The 24077-nt window shown below is 43.9% G+C and overlaps 3 protein-coding genes across 3 annotated transcripts in view; all 3 read right to left on the bottom strand.

The window, feature by feature from the left end:
• bace1 (beta-secretase 1) overlaps positions 1–4717 on the bottom strand; it is an 8576-nt gene extending 3859 nt beyond the window's left edge. Inside the window, exons 1-7 of the mRNA XM_056474203.1 lie at positions 3969–4717; positions 2173–2261; positions 1753–1969; positions 1419–1559; positions 522–656; positions 341–442; positions 1–87 (exon numbers count right to left, since the gene is read on the bottom strand). The exon at positions 1–87 is cut by the window's left edge and continues 63 nt beyond it. Coding sequence (XP_056330178.1) covers positions 1–87; positions 341–442; positions 522–656; positions 1419–1559; positions 1753–1969; positions 2173–2261; positions 3969–4244 — 1047 coding nt within the window. The 5' untranslated portion in view covers positions 4245–4717. The remainder of the gene's footprint in view (positions 88–340; positions 443–521; positions 657–1418; positions 1560–1752; positions 1970–2172; positions 2262–3968) is intronic.
• Positions 4718–7914: 3197 nt separating this feature from the next.
• Positions 7915–13548, bottom strand: LOC130241403 (T-box transcription factor TBX10). The gene is made up of 8 exons (XM_056473126.1): positions 13539–13548; positions 12358–12499; positions 12049–12150; positions 10733–10904; positions 10095–10250; positions 8641–8723; positions 8321–8403; positions 7915–8066 (listed from the first exon to the last, which is right to left on the bottom strand). Exons 1-8 carry the CDS (start codon positions 13546–13548, stop codon positions 7915–7917), a joined length of 900 nt encoding a protein of 299 aa, XP_056329101.1.
• A 2123-nt stretch (positions 13549–15671) lies between these two features.
• Positions 15672–18233, bottom strand: apoa1b (apolipoprotein A-Ib). The gene is made up of 4 exons (XM_056473721.1): positions 18180–18233; positions 17645–17691; positions 17187–17331; positions 15672–16648 (listed from the first exon to the last, which is right to left on the bottom strand). Exons 2-4 carry the CDS (start codon positions 17685–17687, stop codon positions 16063–16065), a joined length of 774 nt encoding a protein of 257 aa, XP_056329696.1. The 5' UTR covers positions 17688–17691; positions 18180–18233; the 3' UTR covers positions 15672–16062.
• Between the last annotated feature and the right edge of the window lie 5844 nt (positions 18234–24077).

Below are 24077 nucleotides of genomic sequence, written 5' to 3'. Positions count from 1 at the left end.
AACGGGGAAGATGTGCCAGGGTGTGGTGCCCGCCTGCCAGCATACCAGCTGCTCCCCGAGCCAGAACCCTGAGGGAAACTGCTCCGTCTGCGGACACAAAGCAGCGTCAGAAAGAGCGCAGGAATACACTGAATAAAGCTGCAGTCGAGTGCAGGAATACACTGAATAAAGCTGCAGTCGAGCGCAGGAATACACTGAATAAAGCTGCAGTCGAGTGCAGGAATACACTGAATACAGCTGCAGTCGAGCGCAGGAATACACTGAATAAAGCTGCAGTCGAGCGCAGGAATACACTGAATAAAGCTGCAGTCGAGCGCAGGAATACACTGAATAAACCCACCGATGAGGCGGCTTCGATGGCCTTCACTGCCGCCTGGAACACTTTGCGGGGCAGACGCAGGTTGGTGGTGCCGCTGTCCACGATACTCTTATCGTAGTTATACTGAGAGACACAGAGCACACAATCAGATGAATGTTTGCTTTTGCTAATGCTAATCACTGATGAAATAAATGCTTCTCACTTCTTTGCAGTCCATATTGAGGTCCTGTCCATTGACCTCAATGCGTACAATGATGACCTCATAGTACCACTCTCGACGGATTGGTGTATACCACAGCTCTCCCACATATAGGGAGGGGTCGACACCTCCAATGATCTACAGAACAAATACTGTCCTTCAGTACCTGATCAATACTGTTCACATTAGATGCTGTTCAGAGATTTTAATAATAACGGGATGTGTGCTATTAATTTACATATAAAGAGATTCCATCAAAATACCCTTCAACCAACCAATCTACAAATTAACCAACAAACCAATCAATCAACCAATCAATCAACCAATCAACCAATCAATCAACCAATCAGCCAATCACTCAACCAACCAAAACCCAACCAACCAACCAACCACACAATCAATATCTCAATCAATCAACCAACCAACCAACCAACCATTCAATCAACCAACCAACCAATCAACCAATCAATCAATCAATCAATCAATCAATCAACCAATCAATCCATCAACTAGTCAGCAAGTCAATAAAACCAACGAACCAACCAACCAACCATTCAATCAACCAACCAACCAATCAATCAATCAATCAACCAATCAATCAATCAATAAATCAATCAATCAACCAATCAACCAATCAATCCATCAACTAGTCAGCAAGTCAATAAAACCAATGAACCAATCAATCAACCAACAGACCAACCAACCAATCAATCAACAAATCAATCAACCAACCATCAAATCAAATCAATCAGCCAAGCAATCAAGAAAATCATTCAATTAACCAACCATCCAATCAATCGACAACTCAATCAACTAATCAACAAAAAAATCAACCCACCAACCAGCCAATCAATTAAACAACCAACCAATCATGTTGTGTGTGTGTGACTCCGCCCTCACCATGCTGCCCCCTACAGTAGAGCTGCTGCCAGTGCTGTAGTTGTGGTTGAATCCGGCTCCGCAGAGCTGCAGAGAGAACACATCCGCCACAGTGCTCTGCCGCAGCAGAGAGTCAAAGAACGGCTCCAGAGTCTCATCCGGCTGCAGGACAGAGGAACATGAGTTAGAAGATGATCACCACTGCTCATGCACACTACTGAGGGCCCTCGCTTAAGATCATGAGTTCAGCAGATGATCACCACTTCTGCATGCACACTACTGAGGGCCCTCACTCAAGAGCATGAGTTCAGCAGATGATCAACACTACTACATGCACACTACTGAGGGCCCTCACCCGTGCAATCTCTGCATAGGCCAGGCCCAGGATGCCCTCCCAGTTGGAGCCATTGATAAAGAAGCGATCTGATTGGGTGATGGCAGCAATGTTGGCCCTCAGGGAGACGTTGGGGCCGCAGGGAACTGACACCACATCAGTGCCCAGCTCACCCTCCCAGCGGCCCTGAGTGTATGGCACATAGACACCCCGGCCCAGATCCCTGTAGGAGGAGGAGCTGCACACACACAGTTCATATGCAGATCATACACACACAGGTCAAACACAGGTCACACACACACACACAGGTCATACACATACACAGGTTATAAACAGTTCATACACACACTCACAGGTCATACATAGATCACACACACACATAGGTCAAAAACACACATACAGGTCATACACAAACATACACACAAAGACAACGGTACTCACAGTGAGCGGTGGTAATATCGGTGCAGGAATGGGTGAGCTGCAGCACCCACGGCAAAGTTACTGCTGCCCGTATCAACCAAGATGTTTAGCTGAAACACAAACACACACTTATAATCATTACAGTCTATAATGCTGAGAATGAGGAGTGCTCGCTCATGCAAAACAGGCTGGCTTTCCTGAGCTTTCCCTTCTCGGGGTAATTGTAGTTGTCATAAATAAGCACGTAAAACTTTTCCTTTAGATGCTTTGCACTTATCAAAGCCCCAAGGAGCGGCTGGGGAGGCAGGCTCCTGCTGGACTCTGAGCTGGGTGGGACAGGAAAGGTGTGAGGGCAGGGTGAAGGGTGTGGCTCGAGAGGTAGGCTCCTGCCTGGCAGCTGGCAGGGAATAAGGAGAGGTGTGGGTGTCTGTCTGAAAGTAGCCCTTGTATTGAGCTGGAAATGCTAACACATGGATGAAGGTTTTGAAGGCATTGGACGGACATCATCCGAGTTTCTGAATTTGGTGCTTGGAAAGCAAAGACACCAGGCTCCGAAACAAACACCCTTAGTGAGTCAAGGCACTACATGGCACCTTCAGGTCATATTATAATTATACAGCATATAACAGATCATCAGACGACTTTATGAATCAAGGACAGAAAATCAAAGCATGTCAGGACTGAAGTGTCCTGTTCCCGTCTGTGCTCCAGCAGATCCAGAGACTGCTTCAGGGTGACTTTACTCTGATATCCCAGTCTGTCACCGATCTGACCTTGTGTGTGTGCGTGTGTGTGTGTGTGTGTGTGTGTGTGTGTGTGTGTGTGTGTGTGTGTGTGTGCTCTGTTTAAGAATGAGGGAGCGTATCGATCGACTTCAGTGACTGACTGGGCAGAACGTGATCACAGAGAGAGAAACCAGAGAAGAAGAGCAGACAGACAGCTGTACGGAGTCAGTGGAGGAGCAGTGTTCTGGAGACATCTGTTTAGGCGAAGGTGTTGCTTGGTGGTTTCTAGGGCGCTCTGAGTGGTTGCTAGGTGTTTATCTGAGGCTATATTTGTAATCCTGGACCAGAGCTGAAGCTACTCTGCTATGTTTATATATATATTCAAAATGACTGATTTGACCTTTGCTAAACTCATCCGAGTATCGGGTATAGATCGTGTTCCATTAAGATATTTGAGAAAATGGGCTGAAGAGAAGATGTTGTGAAGAGAGTCATAAACCTGCTCTGACTTCAGCAGTATGAGTTGTCCATCAGTGGTTAGAGGTGGTGTCACCTCACCTGCTCAGTCCATCGTGTGTCAGCTGATGAAGCAGGGGTATTCTGTCAGCTTCAGATGTCCATCAGAATGAACCTCCACACACACACACACACACACACACACACACACACACACACACACACACACACACACACACACACAAACAAACAAACTCTCAAAGCTGATTCAGAGAGACGCCTGGAGCTGATCGCCAGAACACCGGCCCCTCAGATCTGCTCTCTTCAGCCTGTCCTGTGTGAACGGGCCCCGGGGCCACTCATTTGACCTGTGGGTTTCCTCTTATTCTGCATCCGGCCTCAGCTGTGACCCGTCTTCCTCACACACACACACACACACACACAAACACACTGCTGACTCCACCAGCTCAGCGTTTTCTGTTCATCCCTCGTCATCCAGATCCTCTCAGTTATTATTGTGCAGTGATTCAGTCCGTCTCTGATCAGTGCTAATATTGGTTGCTAATGTACAGCTGTGTGTGTGCGTGCGTGTGTGTGTGTGCGTGTGTATGTGTGTGTGTGTGTGTGTTGTCTCACCCTCTGCGCAGGACTCCCCACCGCCATCTCTATATAATAGCCCTGTCCAGATTTCCCGCGCAGGTTGTCGATCATGTTGATAAAGCTGATTCCGGAAGCGGCTCTGCGGGAGCGCGCGCGGGGGCTGTGGGGGCCCCTGTGGGCCGCGGGGGTGCTGTGGGGGGTCAGGGGCCCCTGGCGGAGCGGAACGCGGAGCAGTGCCGGGCCCGAGGAAGCGCAGAGTCGCGCGACACACACCGCGACTCCGCACAGCAGAAGCAGACGCGCCGCGCGCATCCTCACGCGTCAGTGCGAGCGTTTCTCAGATAATCTCCGTCAGTCTTTATGCGCAAAACACGAACACAAACAGCGCGCCGCCGCCGCTCTCCATCCTCCGCGTCACCGGCAGCCGATCCCGTTCCGCGCGTCCCGCTGCTCTTCTGTCGCGGCGCGCATATGTGTGTGTGTGAGTGTGCTGGAGAGATGCTGGGTTACAGCTGGGTCAAATATCAGACGCACATCTCCATAATCCCCGCTGCCGCCGCCGCTGCTGCCTCCTCCATCTTCCCGCATCCGCGACTCTCCGGCGGTGCCCGGTTCACCACACCGACACTCTGAACCGGAGACTCGGCAGCGGTTCGCGGGCTGAACCGGCCAGGTGTGGAGCTCTAGAGGAAAGCAGAAAAGCGGACCCGCGAGTAACGGGCAGAACGCAACGCGTCGGTCAGACGGATACTTGCGCCTTCCGCGTTAAATCGAGGAGATGTGTTTTAATGAGGCGAATCTGTTTATTGAACTGATTCAGTGGAGCATCGCTCAAACGAACCGATTCCCTCAAATGAATCAGATTTTCATCACATTAGCGCACAGAGCGACTACACAAACACGCGCACGCTCGTGTCAGGCGCTGCACTGATGCATCATGGGGCCTGTAGTGTATTCACCTGTTCTCTTGTTCTGCTTAGCAGGAGAATAACACACACTCTTATTCTGATAGTGTTAGATTGTGTGTGCAAACATGCAGAGTTAAACAGGAATGATCATGATGGATGATCAGTGTGATGAAAACACTGGATGAGTGTACCGACACTGATGAACAGAGACACACACTCAGTGCAGCGCTTGAGAAGCCCAAGAGCTGATGGGTATATTGCATGAATGCAGCATCAGTGTTAGAAATATGAGAAGAGAAGCGTGTGTGTATGAAAGAGACAATGTGTGTGTGTGTGTGTGTGTGTGTGCGTGTGCGTGCAGTGTTACAACTCTTGTTATTAATAAATTACACTACATAATGTAGTATCATCAGTAACTATCTTGAACTAATAGTAATTACCATAGTGTACTTCAGCCTTTACTACAGTAAACTATATATATAGACCTTCTCTCCCTCAGTCATCTCTCCATCAAGCTAATTTCTCGTGTTAGCCTAACTGGTTGGCTACGTCACTGACCAGAGCGAGAGGGTGCAGTAACGCACCATAAAGTTTGTTGTCGACCACCGAGAAACAGGAAGAAGACGAAACCGTCATTCACCATCATCTGGATCTACTGTCCTCGGCTAGACACCGGCCTCGCAGCTCTGTGAATGTCAGTGCCGTCACTTATTGATCCACGCTACTGCGCTACTTCACTATTTGATTTATATAGCGACACTACCGCCATGCTGCTGAGAAATGTAGTTAAGCTAGTAGCGTCAGTACTTGCAGCTCTCAGACTGGTTGTAGTAGCCGAATGCTTTTAGCAGCAGAGAGGATTAACGTAACTGGTAGTCGTGGTGCGCCGCAATCATAGCCGACCCTCCCTATTAGCGAACTAATCGGCTGCTTAGGGCCCTGCCGCCACTAGGGGTCCCCCACAACCTGCTAGTGGTGCGAGCCGCTTCCTTGCTGAAATCATTTTTGTTTGCGTTTTACAGATGATCTTCATTGACTGCTTTAGGGCTGAAATATTTACACATTTTCACTGAAAAGAAAAAAAAGTTGAAAAAGTTTTTGTGTGACGGTCATGTGATCAACAGGAAGCTCGCAGCATCTCACTTCTCATATGCGTTCTGTCGTCTCGCGGTTCCAGTTTGTTGCAGGACTGAGTGGTCACCACAAGAGCGCCAGCCCAGGCACAGACACAGCCATGGCCTTTGCTTCATTGCCTGCCATTATATACCTGATTTATTTTGGAAATCAGACCACGAAAATTAAACGAAACTAACGTTCTTCTTCAGATGTAGAAAAACTGACGACGAGAAGAGACCAGCACAAAATCATTAATAGCATCGCTTTTAAGTGCTAATGAGGATGTTAAAGAGATAATCTCGTAGCACATTTACTGAAATTAGGCAATTACAGATTAGTAAAGGTCGTCTGTATTACATTCTGTCCTGCTTTTACAGACTCGTTTTTAGTCTAAAGCACATTTTACTGAAATGCAGTACTGAAGCATCTTGCACTGATATATTCTGCACACTGGTGATATTTGTTTCCTGAGACATGTTAATAACAGTGATGTCCTAATTGAGTTAATCATAGTTTAATAAGCTCTGGACTCTGCGTCTCAAATGTAAAGAACAGGGAAGGAGACTGAAGGAAATAAAGTTTGGGTCAGGGTATCAACATTAACCCAGTATTTGGTGCTTCTCTTTTTTCTGTTTTTTATATTAATATTTTTCATATTTACTTTAAATTATTTGCTTATTGGTTTTATTATTTATGAATTAATTTTTGCATTAATGTTAATTGTTTTGTTGTTGTTTTCTTGAGTTTTTAACGAGTTCAGCCTCTATATTTTATCACTAACTAGTGTATTTTCACTGTTGGCTAATTATTGCTCACTGTCTGTCATTGCAGGGATTTTAGTTTTGGAATTTATTAAAACAAAAAAACTCAACCTGCAATCGTTTAAAGGATCCTCTATCTGTTTGACAAATTAATAAAATATGTCATGCTTTAGAAAATCAGGCAAAGCAACAGATCATTCAGCATGTTGAGGTGTAACCCCATCTGTAATCTAATATTTTCATAAGTCACTGTGATTTGATTACACATGTTTACACCTCAGTAACTGTGATGAATTACTGCTACTTTTATTTATTAATTAAATTATGTACCGCCGATACATGTAACTAGTTACTCCAAACACTGGGTGTGTGTGTGTGTGTGTGTGTGTGTGTGTGTGCGTGTGCGTGTGCGTGTGCGCGTGTGTGTGTGTGTGTTTTCCTCCTCTCCTCTTTTTCATAGGTAAGTCCTGATGGATGAAGACACAGCCGTACAGTACAGTACACACACTAGGCTTTAATTACTAATACAAGCAGTATCAGCCCACGTGAGAAACACTACAGTAATTCATAGTAAATACTAATGTTCTTAAAGCATAGTGTAGTCAAGTGTATAGATGCATTTACTGTATTATAGTATTTAGCACTCTGTTATTGAATGCTTCACTGTAGTTAACGTAGTGTTGACTGTAGTGAACTGACCAACTGTAATAGATACTGTAGTGTACTTCAGTTTATACTGCGGTAAACTGTGCTGTATTGTAGTGTAATATACCCTACAGTTGCAGTATACTATAGTACTGGCTCATTTGAGTATATTACTGTAGTTGTTGTTAGCATAGCGACTGTAGCATCACCACAGCAGATTAACTCTAGCACTTTACTATAGTATGGCTCAGAACACTACAGTATTTACTATACATTACTCTGGTATATTTCATGTGGGAGTGTGGTTACAGATTTATACACAGACACATCTCGGCACATTGACACACACACACACACACATGTTTCTAGTGGACAGGTGTATGATGCTGTCTCCTCATGCTGAATGGATCTGTGTGTGTGTGTGATTCTGAATTCAGTGATGAGGAGCGTCTGGTGTTCTGATGGATGATGGGAAAGAGCAACATTTGAGTCCTGGAGGATCAGCTTTAACATGTCATCAGACTGGTGTAGACACGCTGGACATGTGGAGTCTCATCCTGTCAGGTCTCGCTCTGCTCGGGTCAGGACGTCCCACTGTCCGGGCAGACTGAAGAACACTGGAGCAGGTGTGTACAGGTGTGTGTGTGACGCGGCGTCCATCACTGGCCCAGCGGTGGCCGGCTGCAGGTGTGTGTCTGAGCGACCTGCAGAAAACACACATGATGAGGGTATTGTACATGTTCCAGTTAAGCAGATATTATGACCAATCATGACTAAAGGGTGAAAGAATTCATGAGAAATAACTGAAGACAAGAGTTCCACCACCCAATGTAATTAATGATTAGAGGGGCACAGGGCCTAAAATCGCTGTCTGCGCCCCTGGCTACAGCTGTGAGATTATCAATGCTGATAGTCTTCTGTGTGAGCTGTGGTATATGCAGTAAACAGAGTAACTCACGCTGGCACTCTCCACTCCGCGACGCTGCTTCACTCCAGGGCAGACACAGAGCTGGAGGATCAGTCTGGCCCACCGACGACGCTCTGACAGAACACACACTTATAAATCTCCTGTGCCTTTAGGAAGTGTTGCTGATTTTCTCCTCTGTTTTAATAGTTTGCATGCTGCATTTAGCTATTTGTATTTCCTCAGTCTTCTATAGTTATTATTTGCTGTATGTGTACAGAACTTTGCTCAGCTCTTCATACACTAAACAAACTAAACTAAACCAAACACACAGAGCTCAGCTCAGGACATGACTTGTGTTTAAAGTAAATCACCTGTTCAGATCTGCCCTGTGCTCAGGATCTGCTGTCCGGAAGCCCTTGGCGAAGGGGTTGCAGGCGATCTTGAGTTGTGTGATCTGGAGCAGAAAAGCATGAAGGGTCACCTCTGAGTCCTCCCTGTACTGTCTTCATCTCTGCTAGATCACTATCAGACTCCCAGTCAGATGTTCATGTGGTTTAATTCTGCTCATTTATGTTGTGTCAGAGTGTTTCTCTGGCCGCTGCGGGGCAAATCTGGAGAAACTCAGCTTGTCCTGAAAGGTTATTCTGGAGCAGAAGAGTTTGTCAGACACCAGATCAGGGTACACAACCTCTGTCCTGGAGGGTTGGTGTCCTGAAGAGTTTCCCTCCTACTTGCTTCAGCACACCAGCCAGGATGTTTCTAGTATCCATAGTAAGAGGGTAATGGGCTGGTTCAGGTGTGTCTGATTGGGGTTGTAGATAATCTCTGCAGGACACCAGCCCTCCAGGACGGACCCTGCATTACAGCTTTAACTATTCACTCATTTGAATTAATCTAGAAATCCGACTAGACATATTTACATGACATTTAATTGTTTAGTTGTCGATTTTTTCCAAAGCAACTTACAAAGTAACCCCCCCCCCCACCCCATATTGCTAAAACCTCATCATCATACTACACTTAACAACAAAGTGGCCGTCCCTGACACGAGGATAAAAGGAGCACCTAAAATCACCAGCATCAATATATAGATGCTACAGACCACCCAGTGACAGACGAGTCTCCGTATTGATCCCATGGGCCAGCCTGAACACCACCCGGTGACCTCTTCTACTGCAGCTTCTCCACGATGGACGTCCAGCGTCCTCCAGCCTCCAGCGCCTACACTGCAGCTCTGCACAGGAAGTTTGGCCAGAGGAGAAATGGTCGTGTCCAACTGAGCCTGGTTTCTCTCCAGGTTTTCTCCTTCACTTTGGTCAATTGGTGAAGATTGTTCCTTCTCTGGCTCGCTTGGTTTGGGACTTGTGGAGCTGCACATGGATGGATTTGCTCTTCAGTGTTTGGACTTTCAGCAGTGAAGATTAAACCACACTGAACTGAACTGAACTGAACTCTGAACACTGGACTGACACAGTAAAGAAATAAAGATAAAGGTATAGCTAGTATACACTTGTTTAGCTTGTTTAGCTGTTTTTATTATTATTTTGATTATTTGAGTTTTTATAATGAAGGGTTTGTTGGAAACTGTCTGGTGCATATGGAGAGGAATAGGAAAGATTGTGTATCCTACAGATGTTTTGTAAAGCCCACACAGCCATAGATGGCTTTTATGACAAGACAAGGCGATGCAGATGTTGTGTAAAGCTGTCAGTTTTTGTCACTTCACTGTGTCTAGTGTATGACCTGTCTAACTCTGGCAAGGTTGCACTGCCTTTCTCTGGACTGGTGTGGTTCTGGTGTCATGCTGTGTGTAGTCTGTGTGTACCCTGTGGTTCTGGTAGGCAGTGACGGCGATGAAGCGTGTTTCAGGGAAACTGAAGGTGCAGAAGTTGCGGTGGGCAAAACGCTGACTGTTCCTGCTGCGGTCCACCAACACCACATGCAGCCGCGGCTGGTAGCGGTGCATGGAGTTCAGGATCATCTGCAGACACAAAGACACTGCATCAGCCCGAGTGAGCATGTGTTGCACTTTCTCAGAACTCAAACAGAAGTGCCGAACAAATGTGGCATCAACAAGTCAATCATTTTAGCAAATTTAAATTAGCATCCAAACACAGCGAGTCCCACGTGTTCGTGCAGAGCTCCATAGTTGGTACAGAGAGATGCTGAACAATAATAACATGTCTGTGCATCCCATCGTGATTCGTATTGGCGAAGAATACAAGAGAGAATGAAATCAGAATCAGATCAAAAGAGGTTCTGTGGGTCTCATTGGTCAAGGTAACCCTGCCCTCAGCCCTTGATGCAGACTGTTCTTGCTTATAGCCCAGCAATGTTTTTGTGCTACTTAGAAGCCACTCTTCCTGGTTCAGAGCTGGTGCTTTTGGGTGTCAAATAACCCATTGGAACTAGACTATGGCTCAGAACCTACACTCGAACTGACATGCTGGAAAAGAGCCTCACATGGCCATTGTCATCCAGCAGGTTGTTGGTGAGCTTGAGCCGGTCAAAAGATACCGTCTGTTTGACCCACTGGGCTCCACGTGCAGGGGAATCCGGGTGGAAGTGCACTCGTCCTGGAGCCGCTACATCTCCACGGCCCGCCACCAGCCAGGATGAGCTGTGGAAGGCATACCTGCACACAAGAACATCTAGAACCATCTCCCGAAACGTCCAGAAAACAAACAGATTGCTAATTAAATACAATATACACAGATTAGCCATTATGAATGTCCAGGACCTTCACAAAACGACACCCACATATAATACCTGGTACCATAGTGTCAACAGAGAGTGCTCCAGTATTCCTGTACATTATTGGCTGGTGGTGAAGTAGTAAATACCTGCTACTCATCAGTTCATGTCAGATATATTGGGAGGTGAAGGCATTAGCAGAGGTAACGAATAACATTCAACTATTTAATGATTCACTTTGTCCTGTTGCCAGGTATAGGATCATGGGGGATAGTTTTTTGTTGGGGGGGTAATGGGGGAATATTTCTGAAGAACAGTAATGTCCACCAAACAGTGATTTAAGGTGCCAGAGACACACAAATCTTAATTCATCTGATCAGGTCAATTCTAGTTGTCAACAATCTGATCTTGTTGAACGGGCTATGATTGATTAATGATTCCTTCCATGGTTAATGATGACATGCAGGTTCCAGGAGGAGCCAGCAGGCTGTTCAGCTATGCAGACCAGTATGCAGAAGTCTGAAACTGGACTGTGTGTGGTACATTGTCCTGGTCACCACTGTTGTGTCTGCTGGTGATTTGTTGCACTGTGGCCCTGCAGGAGCTGTGATCACTGCTCAATGTCTGGACGATGCTTCATTGTGTGTAGATATTCTGATACAGATAAACTATAAACAGTTCACAATGTGTACTATTTTGAAGACCGAGCTCCAGAGATCATGTGCCATCAAAATGTGTCCTTTGTCAAAGTGTGATAAATCATCTTTTTTCCTTCTGACTCTAAACAATCTAGTGACTGAAAGCCGGTCCTCAGGTGGAGGTGGTATATATACTGCTCTGAACTGATACTGTATACTGCCAAACACGCTCGGTCCTCTAGACTGGAGGTGGTTGTAATATTATGGTTCATCAATGCTGTGTAAAATGTGAGTAATATACATATTTTAATGCCTCCAGGTTTGATTACCTTAATTCTGCTGAACTTCCTGAGTGTGCCACAAGATTTGTGTTTGTATTGTGGTTATTGTAAGACATCAAGTGTAGGCTAAACAACAGATAGATTAAATTGAAATAGTTTCTTGTACCTGTATCGTTTGTCATCAACAGGAATAAAGTCCATCAGGAGAACATACTCTGCTGCAGGATCCATGCCTGAAATGTGCACTTGAAACGTGGGAAACATCCGTCTGTATGCAGCCAAAAACACCAGACTACAGCTGTAGACCACTGACTGATCACAGTCTAGACTGATCTACAGTACAGTACTGACAGAGTTCAATTCTCGAACCCTAAATCATCATGGAAGTGTTTGGTTTTCTAAGCAGATTCCAGCATTCCTCATAAACATCAGACACTGTAAACATGGAATGACACAAAAGTAAGTGTAAGAAAACCTTCCAGCTTTGGTCACGATCATCTCAGTGCCGAGCTGGTCAAACTGCCTCCACAGACTCTGCATCTCCAGCTGAACCCTGACGCTGGACACTTCTGGAGCTTTACTGCAGGAGCGACTGTCTTCTGCTGGCAGATCACACACTACACACACATACACCGATCATGTGTACAGACCACACACTACACACACACAGATCACACACTACACACACGTACAGTACACCGATCATGTATACAGACCACACACTACACACACACAGATCACCAGCTAGACTGACTAGTCTCCCAGTGAATATGACTAGTTTCCCAGTGTATTTGACTAGTCTCAAAGTGGATATGACTAGTCTTCCAGTGGATATGACTAGTTTCCCAGTGAATATGACTAGTCTTCCAGTGGATATGACTAGTTTCCTAGTGGACATGACTAGTCTCCCAGTGTATTTGACTAGTCTCAAAGTGGATATGACTAGTCTTCCAGTGGATATGACTAGTTTCCCAGTGAATATGACTAGTCTCCCAGAAGATGTGACTCTTCTCCCAGTGAATATGACTGGTCATATCCAGAGCAAACTACTAGTTTCTGTTCTGTTTCTTTTCCTAACCAGAACTGTGATTTTCAATCAGGTTTAGATCAGGACTCTGGGCTGTTCATTCATGATTTCAGTGTTTTCTTAGATTTTTTGTATTTACACATTAAAGTTTCTAAAATTTAAATATAGTAGTCAACATTTAATCACAACCTTTCATCAAAGTTGGCCTAAAACTATTCAGCATCACATATTCTTGTCTTAGGACAATTTTGAAAAACTTTTGATCCCCTTCAAATGTTAACTTCTGGATTTTTCAATATGACCATTTTTCATTTATTTTTATCAAATAATAATGCATAATAATAATAATAATAATAATAATAATAATAATAACAATAATAATAATAATAATAATAATAATAATAATAATAAATGACATATCATAAATCATTTATAATGTTGATTAGTAGCGAATACAGAGATTCCTCCAGTAACTTTGAAATGAAGGGAAAAACACTTCTTCTCTGGAATCATTTCAAAGCAAGTTCCAATATCTCAACATTTCATAATCATATTTACCTTTAACCAAGACAAAAAAATACTAATACTGTCTCCCAAAGTATAATCAAAATACAAAAGGACTATATTACCATGCATCATGGCTTCTGGTCCAGCGCGCAGTGGTGTACACTTCAGGTCTGAGCGTGTCCGTTTCCATTCATCTGTGGCTCCATCCTGCCTTTATATCCTATCTGAGAGCTCTAATATGCAGTATTTCAGCACCTCATCCATATCACTCCTTCACAAACCATGACCCACGATGCCTCAGACGTACTCTGTAATTACAGATACATCATCCGGCGTGATTGCCTGTGGACAGGAGAATCCTCCGGCTGATCGATGCTTCAGTGTTTCAGTTCTAGCAGAAGACTGGACTTTCAGCGCCATTGTCCTGATGCTGAGGGGTCACTGCTGTGACCTTTCCTCTCTCAGACACTCAAAAGCTCTCCATGTGCACTCGCAACCCAGCCTTAAGGCCCTGACAAACCTGAAGATGCATCTCCTAATAATCCTCCATGTGCATTTATGCATGATGACCGTTTTTACCATCACGTCACATATTCAAATGTCATTGTGTTAAATCTTGTGGTGTTGGAGAAGCTGAAATAGGAAATAGCTCCATTTTGGTAAAGTGATTGAAGGTATTGCACAACATTCTTTGTTAGAAAAGTCTATCGACTAAAGTGAAATGATGTTTCTTGAAAAATATTATTTGCAAATATCATTAATAAATAGTAAAAAACAAATAAATAAGCATCAAACCACTAGAGGTGTGATTTAGCAGTGATGGCTGTATTATACTATTGTAGTAAGTAATCTTGTCAAGTGACGCTGTACAATGTACAACTGTTGTTCAGATTCTTCACTATTGCTGGTAAAAAGTAGCTAGTGACTGAAAAACAACATGGTGTCATAAGTAGCAAGCTACTAGGATAGCTACAATAGCTGCATTTCCACTGCTGACCCAGGGCTTACATCCCGGGCCAGGCCAATAGCCCGAGAGCTTAAGCAGCGAGGCCGAAATCATGTCACGTTTTTATTGTAGCACCAATAGCTTGCAGCGTAGTGTGAAAACCCCGCCCCCAGAGCGCCCCCAATTCAAACATCACACAACCCGCCCAGTTCAAGGGGAAGAAGAAAGTCAAATCAGAATCATGCAGATAAAGCGCTCCATCATTATCATCAGGAAATGATCAACATGGAGACAACCACAGCTAACAAATGACACGTCACTGTACATCACATTAAATGTCTATACGTATAGGCCTATGCATTTTAATTCATTATTCATTTGGCCTATTGCCTGCTGGCGTCATGCATCGAGTGGTCTCAACATTAATTTGTGGGCAATGACCCAGCACACAACCCATAATATAAAACCATGGAATTTCTCCTTTAATGACTTGCTGTTTTCATCCTCAATTTGGTAGACACCCTCAAACAATCAATAAATATAGACACTCAAAAAATATAGGCTTTCACTCCATCCCGAAGCCTCAGCTGGCCCTCTTTGGCCCAAGGTGTTCAGCGGACTGAAAAAGGCCGGCCCCTGGCCCAGAGGCAGCCCCACTTTAGCCCGATCAGGCCCCAGAAGTGACTGTGGATATGTGACTAGCCCTGGCTCGATCGCTTTAAGCGCAGCAGTGGAAACGCAGCTATTGCATCATCATAAGTAGCTAGCTCCCTGTAAAGCTACATTGCATCATGTTGCTAGTTACTGGAAAAAGGTACTGAAAAACAAAGCTAAGCTAGTATCTGAGCTACTTGTTGCTAGCTACTCCTCAACACTTGATGCAGGTGATGTTCATGAAACTGCATTAGTGAGTTTTAACTGGCCGACACTGAATTGTACGACTTTAGTTTTTCATTAATATGTTGAGGCTAAATTATGGTTAGGTGTTGACATTATGGTCTGTAGCCTGAGGACACTAATATAGCCGCCGCATCCATCTTACATCATTAGTAATAAGTAACAGATCACGACAGCAGGATCTATTGATTGGCGGTGACACGTTTCTGTAATCAACTCATTAATCAAATCTAAAATATAGAAAAGTGTGGAGTCTGTTTGTCTTAAGGGTCACGAGGGTTGTTGTACATTTGTGCATTAAAATAATAAGAATATTTCCTATATTTATATATATATATATAGCTTGAATACGTTTCCCATACATGTTCAACAAAACACCTCAGTAATGAGACACATGTAGACTCTGAACAAGTAGTATGAAAGTTTTTATTATGATTTTTATTATTTCATTTCATTGAACATTGAACATCAGTTTTGAACAAAAGCAGCTTAACAAAGGGATTTTGCTAGGCATTTTTGAATGAACAGGATTCAGTGTTCTTTGATTCTTAGCTGAGTTTGCCCATTAGAGAGAACGCAAGTCCCAAATGTGTGTGTCTGTGAGTGTGGTCATGTGTACAAAGTGCATATGAGTGTACTACGGGCCTAAATCAGAGTGTGTGTGTGTGTGTGTGTGTGTGTGTGTGTGTGTGTGTGTGTGCGTGTGTGTATGTGTGTGTGTGTGAGAGAGAGAGAAAAGATCAGCTATGCTCTGAGTGAAGCTGTGGATAAGGGAGGATGGGATGGTGTAAAAAACGGTTGGTTTACTCCTTGCTGGCAAACTTCTGAAGGGCCTTGAAGATGCCCTCGAAGTGTGGCTTCACCTGCTCTCCCAGCTCTGTCAGCTCTTTCCTCAGTTCTCCAGACTTCACCTTCTCTCTGAACTCCATGGCTCCCTTCTCCATCTGGTCCTTGTACTCCTGGACGTAGGGCTCCAGCTGGGTCTTCAGCTCCTGCAGGTTCTCCGCCACCTTGCCTCGGATGGCCTCCAGGATGGGCATCAGCTTGGACTTGGTCTCCTCCCAGTTGGGTCCGATCTTCTCCTTCAGGCTGAGGACCACGGGCTCCAGCTTGGCCTTGACCTCCTCCATGTGCTGGCGCTGCTTGACCAGGTACTCGTCCATGAAGGGCTTCAGCTCGTCGCTGTACTCCTTAAAGTGCTTCTCCAGCACGGCTCTGAGCTCCTCGCGCTTGGGCTCAATCTCCTTGCGCAGGTCCTCCATGTCCTTGTTCAGCTTCTCGCGGATGGGAGTGGTGACTTCCATCATCTGAGAGCCCAGAGGAGTGATGGCCTGGAATGAGTTCTGGAAGTAGGAATGAAGGTTGTCGATGGACTGGCCCAGGAAGACTCTGCACAGAAGGAGAAGTGCAGCTGTCAGTGGAATAATTATTTCTGAAAGCCCAGATTTTAGATTATGCTACCAACACTGTGGTTGAACTGCTCTGAGGTTGAGGTTCGGGATAGGGGTGGGTTAGGATGGTCCATATCAAAGTTTATTCTGGTTTCATTCATGCAAACTTTATTTTTGTGATCAAAATGTGCTACCCATATTTTAAAGGCAGGGAATAAAATCAGACAGAAGAAAATTAAAGAAGACAATTGTCAGACAGCACTTCATATCTCTTCAAATGAACTCTCAAAAACAGGGAACAACTGTACCGTTCTGACTTCAATAGGGAAGAGTTCTTCCTCCTAAAATGGCGTTTATTAATATAGAATATTATGGCTCTAATTATGCAAAAGTAAGGGTCAGTAATGGACAGAGTTGACCCTTGAAGGGTTCTGCTGTATTGATAAGCTGTTGTGCCACTACAGGGACAGATTTGGCACAGTGTAGATGTTGTAGGGTGAATATCATGGTCTGCTCTTGACTCTGCTCTTTCTTACTTGTAGTCTTTGAACTCGGTGTCGTCCAGGTGATTGAGGGACTTGTGTGCGGCCTGCTTCAGATGATCTGCATAAACCTGCAATGCAGACTTCACATGCTCCAGCTGCGATGGGGGCTCGTCCTGCAGGAACCGGGCCTGGCAACCTGCACACAACAAGCATCATTAGTCCATCAATAAAAGATATACTCTTCAATCTCAGAAAGAAAGGTACGAGAGCTGTCACTGGTGTGGGACCTATTCAAAGAGCATGCAATAGGATAAACGGGTCCCTCAAAACTACATGAATACCTCAAACTCCAAGATATACACTAACACTAACATATATATCAATGTGGACCCTTTAGAAAATGTGTACCTTTTGAAAATGTACCACACCAGTGCAAATGAGGTTCATTAATCTGGAAATCAATTGACTGAGTTGAATAGGAAAGTGAGAAAAGTAAAGCATTGTTATACCTGCCAGGAAAACCGTGAGGGCGAGGGCTACGAACCTCATCATGGATCTGTGTAAAACACACACAACAGCAAAGAGAATATCAGATATAGACTGAACAGTCAGGTTTGAGACACACAACCCAAACCCAGAGTGTGACTGAGCATAATTCTGTGTATTGGGTCAGTGGTTCACAGATATCAGCCCTACAGGACAGCACAGGCCTGGCTTTACCCACAGCAGATGTCAGCCTATTAGACCGACCTCATCCTGGATTAGACAGAGTTACAAAGGCTTCACAACCAGATTAGCTGTCCACCGCTGCATAATCTGAAATCCCGGATTATCTGGAAAACTTCAGGCCAAGACTGCTGTGCCCGTCAGGCTAAAATACCTGATCAGATCTCCCGAAGCACTCTTTGACTCTCGAGTCTGAAAACCAATGACTCCTTGCACTTTTTTAAGCTGTAAAAAGTGATCTGAACTGAACTGAGTAAAGACTATAGACATATCCCCGAGTGTGCACCCCTGTGTGTGTGCCGGCGCTGGACTGCCTACCTGTGGATGTGGCTGGTCTGGGAAGAGACTGAAGACTCGGGGCCGGCGGGAGACTCTTATACTGCACACCGAGAGGAGGAGGACTGACCCTCAACCCCTACCTAGCCTGCTCACTGGGGGCAAAGATCAGTGCTCAATGAGGGGGCGCAAACACACACACACACACACACACACACACACACACATTCATCTACTCTGATTATAAAACCTCTCTAACACACTCATGCAGACCAAATCTCACATCATTCAGAATTCTTTCATCAGGTGGAAAATGTCCGGGTCTTATTATCGTAAAGAGATATTTACACTGAACAGTTTTGCTGTGCAAAGGCAAAAGGCAGTCATTCCATTAGTTATTGATACGTTTGGAATATCAATAACTCTATTGACCCCCCCCCCCCCCTCATGCCCCTAAAAATGTCCCCATAAGCTCCAAATTTACTGGTATTGTTACACTTTTACACACACACACACACACACACACACACACACACACACACATATACAGTAGTCAATATTCAAAGTATGATCAAACCGGTGTAGGACAATGTACTTGATCCTCTTCAGATGTTGACTTGTGTATGTGTGTGTGTGTGTGTTAATGAAGGTTTAGCTTCAATAGTGGCTGTGGAAAACAAGTAATGGGAGAACTTTAGTTTACCGATTCTCCACTCTAACTAGTAGTTTACTGTATTACCTGCCTATAATGAGGATATTGGCTGATTATTAGTACCTATAAAGCACATATTCTGCATGATCTTCTTCAACATTCATAATCCTACACCCAACTACAACCTTAATAACTATTAATAAGCAGCAAAGTAGGAGTTTAATGACTGGCAAGAATTGCACCTTAAAATAAAGTCATTTCCTCAATCCTCAGCTCAGGCTATCTGCTGTGTTGTTGTTTATTTAGAATCGTTCTGCATGTGTTCTTTCCTCTATAGTATATATATATATATTCATACATTTTGTATGAAGATGTTGGTGCATGCAAACGGCTCCATCTGTGTGCTCGGACTGACCTTTGGCTCATGATTGAATCATATTGTTCTTGGAAGAGGACACAGGAATGTAAATAATAGTATTTAAATGCAGCTTTTTCACCATGACCTTTGACCTCTCTATCATTCAAGGAATAGTTTGGACAAAAACTGAAATTCTGTCATCATTTACGCAGCCTTCACTTGTTTCAAACCTTTATGAGTGATCGTTTGGAGAATGTTAGAGCCTGAAACCGGTGACTTTTTCAGTATTGGCTTTTCCTACTATGGAAGTCAATGGTGACCGGTTTTCAGCTTTACTCAAAATAAATGTTGTGTATTTAACAATAGAAAGAAACTCACTAAGGTTTGAAACAGCTTCAAGATGAGTAAACAGTGAATAAATGAGCATTTCTAGGGTGAACTGTGCCTTTAACAGTTATAATGTGCCGTTTATTAAAGATATTTATTTAGCACAACATGTAATAAACCAATGCACAGCTAATGCTGTCGTCTCAGCTGTCTGTGCAACAGATACTCATGTTTTAGAATACAGCATGTAGAGAAATCTGAATCATGTGATTACGGCATTGGTACTCTTAGTCCGAGGTGTTCAATTTAATTAATTAATGTTTTAATTTATTGGTGATTTTTGCAATGGGATCAAACATGTATGACAGAAGACTGAACATGCACGCTTGCCTTCTGCATGTTTGGACAGCAGTGTGTGTGTGTGTGTGTGTGTGTGTGTGTCAGCTCATCAGTAGGAGTAGGAGTTTAAGTAAATAATCAGGCAAACAGTGGAACTTGCTCAGTGGAAAATCAATGCAGAGTTTCATGTGAACGTGTGTGTGACTGTCCTCTCTGAAACTGCTGTGTGTGTGTGTGTTCTCGGGGGCCGTGGGGTCCAGCTCTGCTCTGTCAGGAGTGTGTTGTAATAGTTCTCAGTATGAAGCGCTGTGGTCAACAATCAGTGATTCTGGACTCCTTTATTTCGCTTTACACTGTAATCCTAAATGACCGTGATTTCAACGGTAAAAAACTGTAAAAATGCTACAGTACAAATCCGTAACCTGGTTAACAGTGTGTCCTTAATATATATACGGCTAATAACCGTAAATTCCCTGTATGGCACATCAGTTGTTATGCTTGTTGTTGACATTACTGTGGATCTTCTTAGCTGTTTCCCCATCAGTGATGAACATTAGAGATTTATGCTAGCTCTAATGTTGATTAACAGTGTTTATTTCATGACTTTAATGTTATGTGTGTGACCATACTGGTGTTCAGTAGCTGTGTGAATGACACTGAGCATCTTCTATACACTGATACACTGTTCGGCTTGTGGGAAAGTTGTTTGAGATGAGCATTGGTTCATACCTTATCACCACCTGCTTATGGCTGTGTTAACGTGTCTAACTGTGTAACAAAAGATGTGTAGATGTTGGTCATTCAAAATACAGACATATTACCTCTATGAATTCATATAATACAGTAGTTTACTGTAAAAATGAGACATTACTTTTACGGTTTGTACCGTATTTTTAACGGTAAAGTACTGGCATCCACAGCTGCCGTTTTTACAGTAGATTTTAAGGATTTGTTTTTTACAGTGTATAGTACTAGAGCTCATCATATCATATCTGTCTCTGATATCATAGCTCATGTGAACAGACTTGTGGAGCAGTTCTGGTGGTGTATTAGTAAAGTGGCGCTGATCTAATGTAAGCTTCATTAATATAAGAAGACAAAGACAAATCAAGCAAACTGTCCCACTGTGCTGTCCACATGTAGAGTAGTGATGATCTATCAGCGGTCGAGCGTCTGCTTTAATATTTCAGATCTCTGCAGTGAAATAATGTCTAATAATGTTCAGTAAGTGTAACAGGAACATACACACACTAGAATGACATGAAAATACTTATTCTGAGCTGATCTTATTCACACACAGCAGATAATCAGTCATCATAATAAAGGTGATCAGGTGTTGAATGATGATCATAGTGTGGGAAATCTGCTGAAGAATAATGATGATAGATGATAATCAATGAGTGTTCTGATCAAGCTGATCCGTCAGGGGAGGATTCATAATCCAGTGTTCATATTTCTGAGAATAACTACAGGACACACTGGAGCTCTGCACATAGTCTGGAAAACTCCACATCTGAGTGTCTGCTGTGTGTGTGTGTGTGTGTGTGTGTGTGTGTGTGTGTGTGCGTGCGTGCGTGTGTGTGTGTGTGTGTGTGTGTGTGTGTGTGCGCGTTGTATCTTGCAGACCAGTGGTGTAGTCCTAAAAAAAAGGTGCTGTACTATTACCCACCCAACCCGCCCATGCTGTTTTATAATGTTACCTGAACGTTTCAGCGAGACATCATTCAGTTAACTTCGAAAAACCCACAAAATTTTCTCACAGCTGCTGTGGTCAGGGGGCGGGGAATGGTGCAAAATATAAACAAAAATGCACCAATTGCAACAAATTAGGATGAGAGTTAAAAATTTGGTATACAGTTAAAGGGGAAGTCTAATCAGCAAAACAATATACCAAGGGTATACGCAATTATTGATCCTCAAAAGTTGTAATACCCAAACAGCTAGTGGAAAAAAGTAGGAATACTAGGTATACGTGTTTATAGCCCCGACTACACCACTGATGCAGACGTGTGAAGGCTGAGCTTTATCTGTGTTTTCAGCCTGAGGAACAGGAGTACTGCGCTCATCAGCATTTAAAACACTCAATACACACACACACACACACACACACACACACAGACACAGATCAGATCAACACTGATGAACACACATAGTGAAGTGATAATCACTGTATTATGCTTTAGTTTTACTACAGTAAACTGCTGTATTGTAGTGTAACATGTACAGTATGGACCCTTTTCACATGTCTGTGTTTCTCAGTAGTGAAGTGGTCATAGTGTTGAAACTCAGAGCGCAGTGAATGGGAGAGCACAACAACTAATTTATTAACAATCTGATTTGCTGGAATGATGAGAGAGAAACTCCAGGATGGTGTGATCAAGACTTTCAGAAAGAGGAAAACACTAGTGTGAGACTGATGACGACAGCCAGAGGAGAATAATGTCAGATTTACTGTGCTGTCCCATAGACGCTGCATCACACACACCTCACACAAGCGCTCATGCGATTTCTGTATTTTGAAGATGATATAATACATTCATAAATGCAAATAAATGTGCAGAAGTTTTTAAAAAATCAAAATATTAAAACCTTTAAGGATTTAAGATGCTGATGACCGATAAACGCATCAGAACAGGCTTGTGGAACGGCTCCATAGGCTCATTTGTTTATATGACTATAGGTGTTGGGTTACCGCAGCTGCTGTAGAACTACTACTGCAGATACTGTAGTCAAAGACGCTAGACTACGCCCGATGTGTCACTCGTATCTTTACAGTGTTGCCAACTATTGTCAATGAAAGGCGCTAGGCTCTGCCCGAAAAGTCGCTAGATTACGTCATACGCCAATTTGCATATTACTGATCGGCAGGTGGGAGAGAGACTGCTGTAAGAGGACTAGGCCGCCTGTCAGTGCTCTGGAGTGGGGGAGGGGCCGACAGCATCACCTGCAGCTGGTTTAGGAGAGTAGGGGCGGTACAGTATGGGCACACCTGAGTCTATACAAAAAGTCCAGTAACGCACAAAAGAGTCGCTAGATTTGTCGCTAGTCGCTTTTTTGAAAATTTGTCACTAGGGGGGTCTGAAAAGTCACTAAGTAAAGTGACAAAGTCAACACTGAAGTGTAACGGTCAATATGATGAATAAAGCCCCGCCTACTGGTACAGGAGCCAATCATCAATCACTATATGGTGAATAAAGCCCGCCTACTAGTACAGGAGCCAATCATCAATCGCTATATGGTGAATAAAGCCCGCTTTAGTACAGAAGCCAATCATTGATCGCCATAGACTGATGATAGTCCGGGTTAGGGGCTCGGAGCAGACGTGAGCTTCAGCAGATTTGGTGGGATTTGGATGTTCAGAAATGAAATCACACACAGCTGTTGTTCAGTTTTACTGATGATTCCTAATATGACAGTCAACGGTACGCTTGGCGAGCAGTTTGTGCAGAGTGTCTGCTGTGTGTGTGAGTCCCTGTTAATCAGCAGCTGTATATTGAGTGTATTTAGAGCTGATGAGCGCAGTATTGCTGTTCCTCAGGCTGATAACACAGATAATGCTCAGCTCAGCATGGATATGGATATATTAAACCCCTAATCAGAAAGTGTGGGAAACACAAATTAAAAAGAAAGCAGTGATTTCCAGATGTGCTGTGACTTGTGTTTGATGGCAGACGATATGAACACACAATATCTGCTGTTCTGTCTGCTCAACTTCACTTCATGTGTAAATCTCCATCCTCTCCTGTCATTCAGAGCTGCAACACACTCCAGAAACAGTGACAGGAGCAGTTCAGGGCAGTGATCAGGTGACCTGCTGAATAATGATGTGATGAGACACAGGTGAGTGTGATTATGATCTGGTACTAAAGCAGCATCAGTAAAGGTCCAGTTCTTTATCTATAAGCCAGATCACCACATGGGCAAACCTTTGTCAAGTACCACAATACAGATTTACATCCACAAACGCCAGTCAAAACTGTAATGTGCCAAAAGGAAGCCCTATGTTAACAGTGTCCAGAAGCGCCCTCCACTTCTCTGGGCTCGAAGGCATCTGGGATGGACCATCACACAGTGGAGACGTGTACTCTGTATGTGTGCTCCGGACCAAAGAAGAAAAGGATCATCCTGTTACCAGCAACAAGCCAGGGTCTGTGATGGGTTGTGTCGGTGCCTTTGGCAAAGGTAACCTGCTCTTCTGTGATGCTCCATTAATGCTGAACAGCACAGAGAGATTCTGGAGCTCTATATGCTGCCTTCTTCTCCA

The sequence above is a fragment of the Danio aesculapii genome, chromosome 15 (assembly GCF_903798145.1).
Source record: "Danio aesculapii chromosome 15, fDanAes4.1, whole genome shotgun sequence".
Classification (NCBI taxonomy): domain Eukaryota; kingdom Metazoa; phylum Chordata; class Actinopteri; order Cypriniformes; family Danionidae; genus Danio; species Danio aesculapii.
Note: the sequence above shows the minus strand (reverse complement) of the source record. Positions and strands in the feature narration are given on the sequence as shown.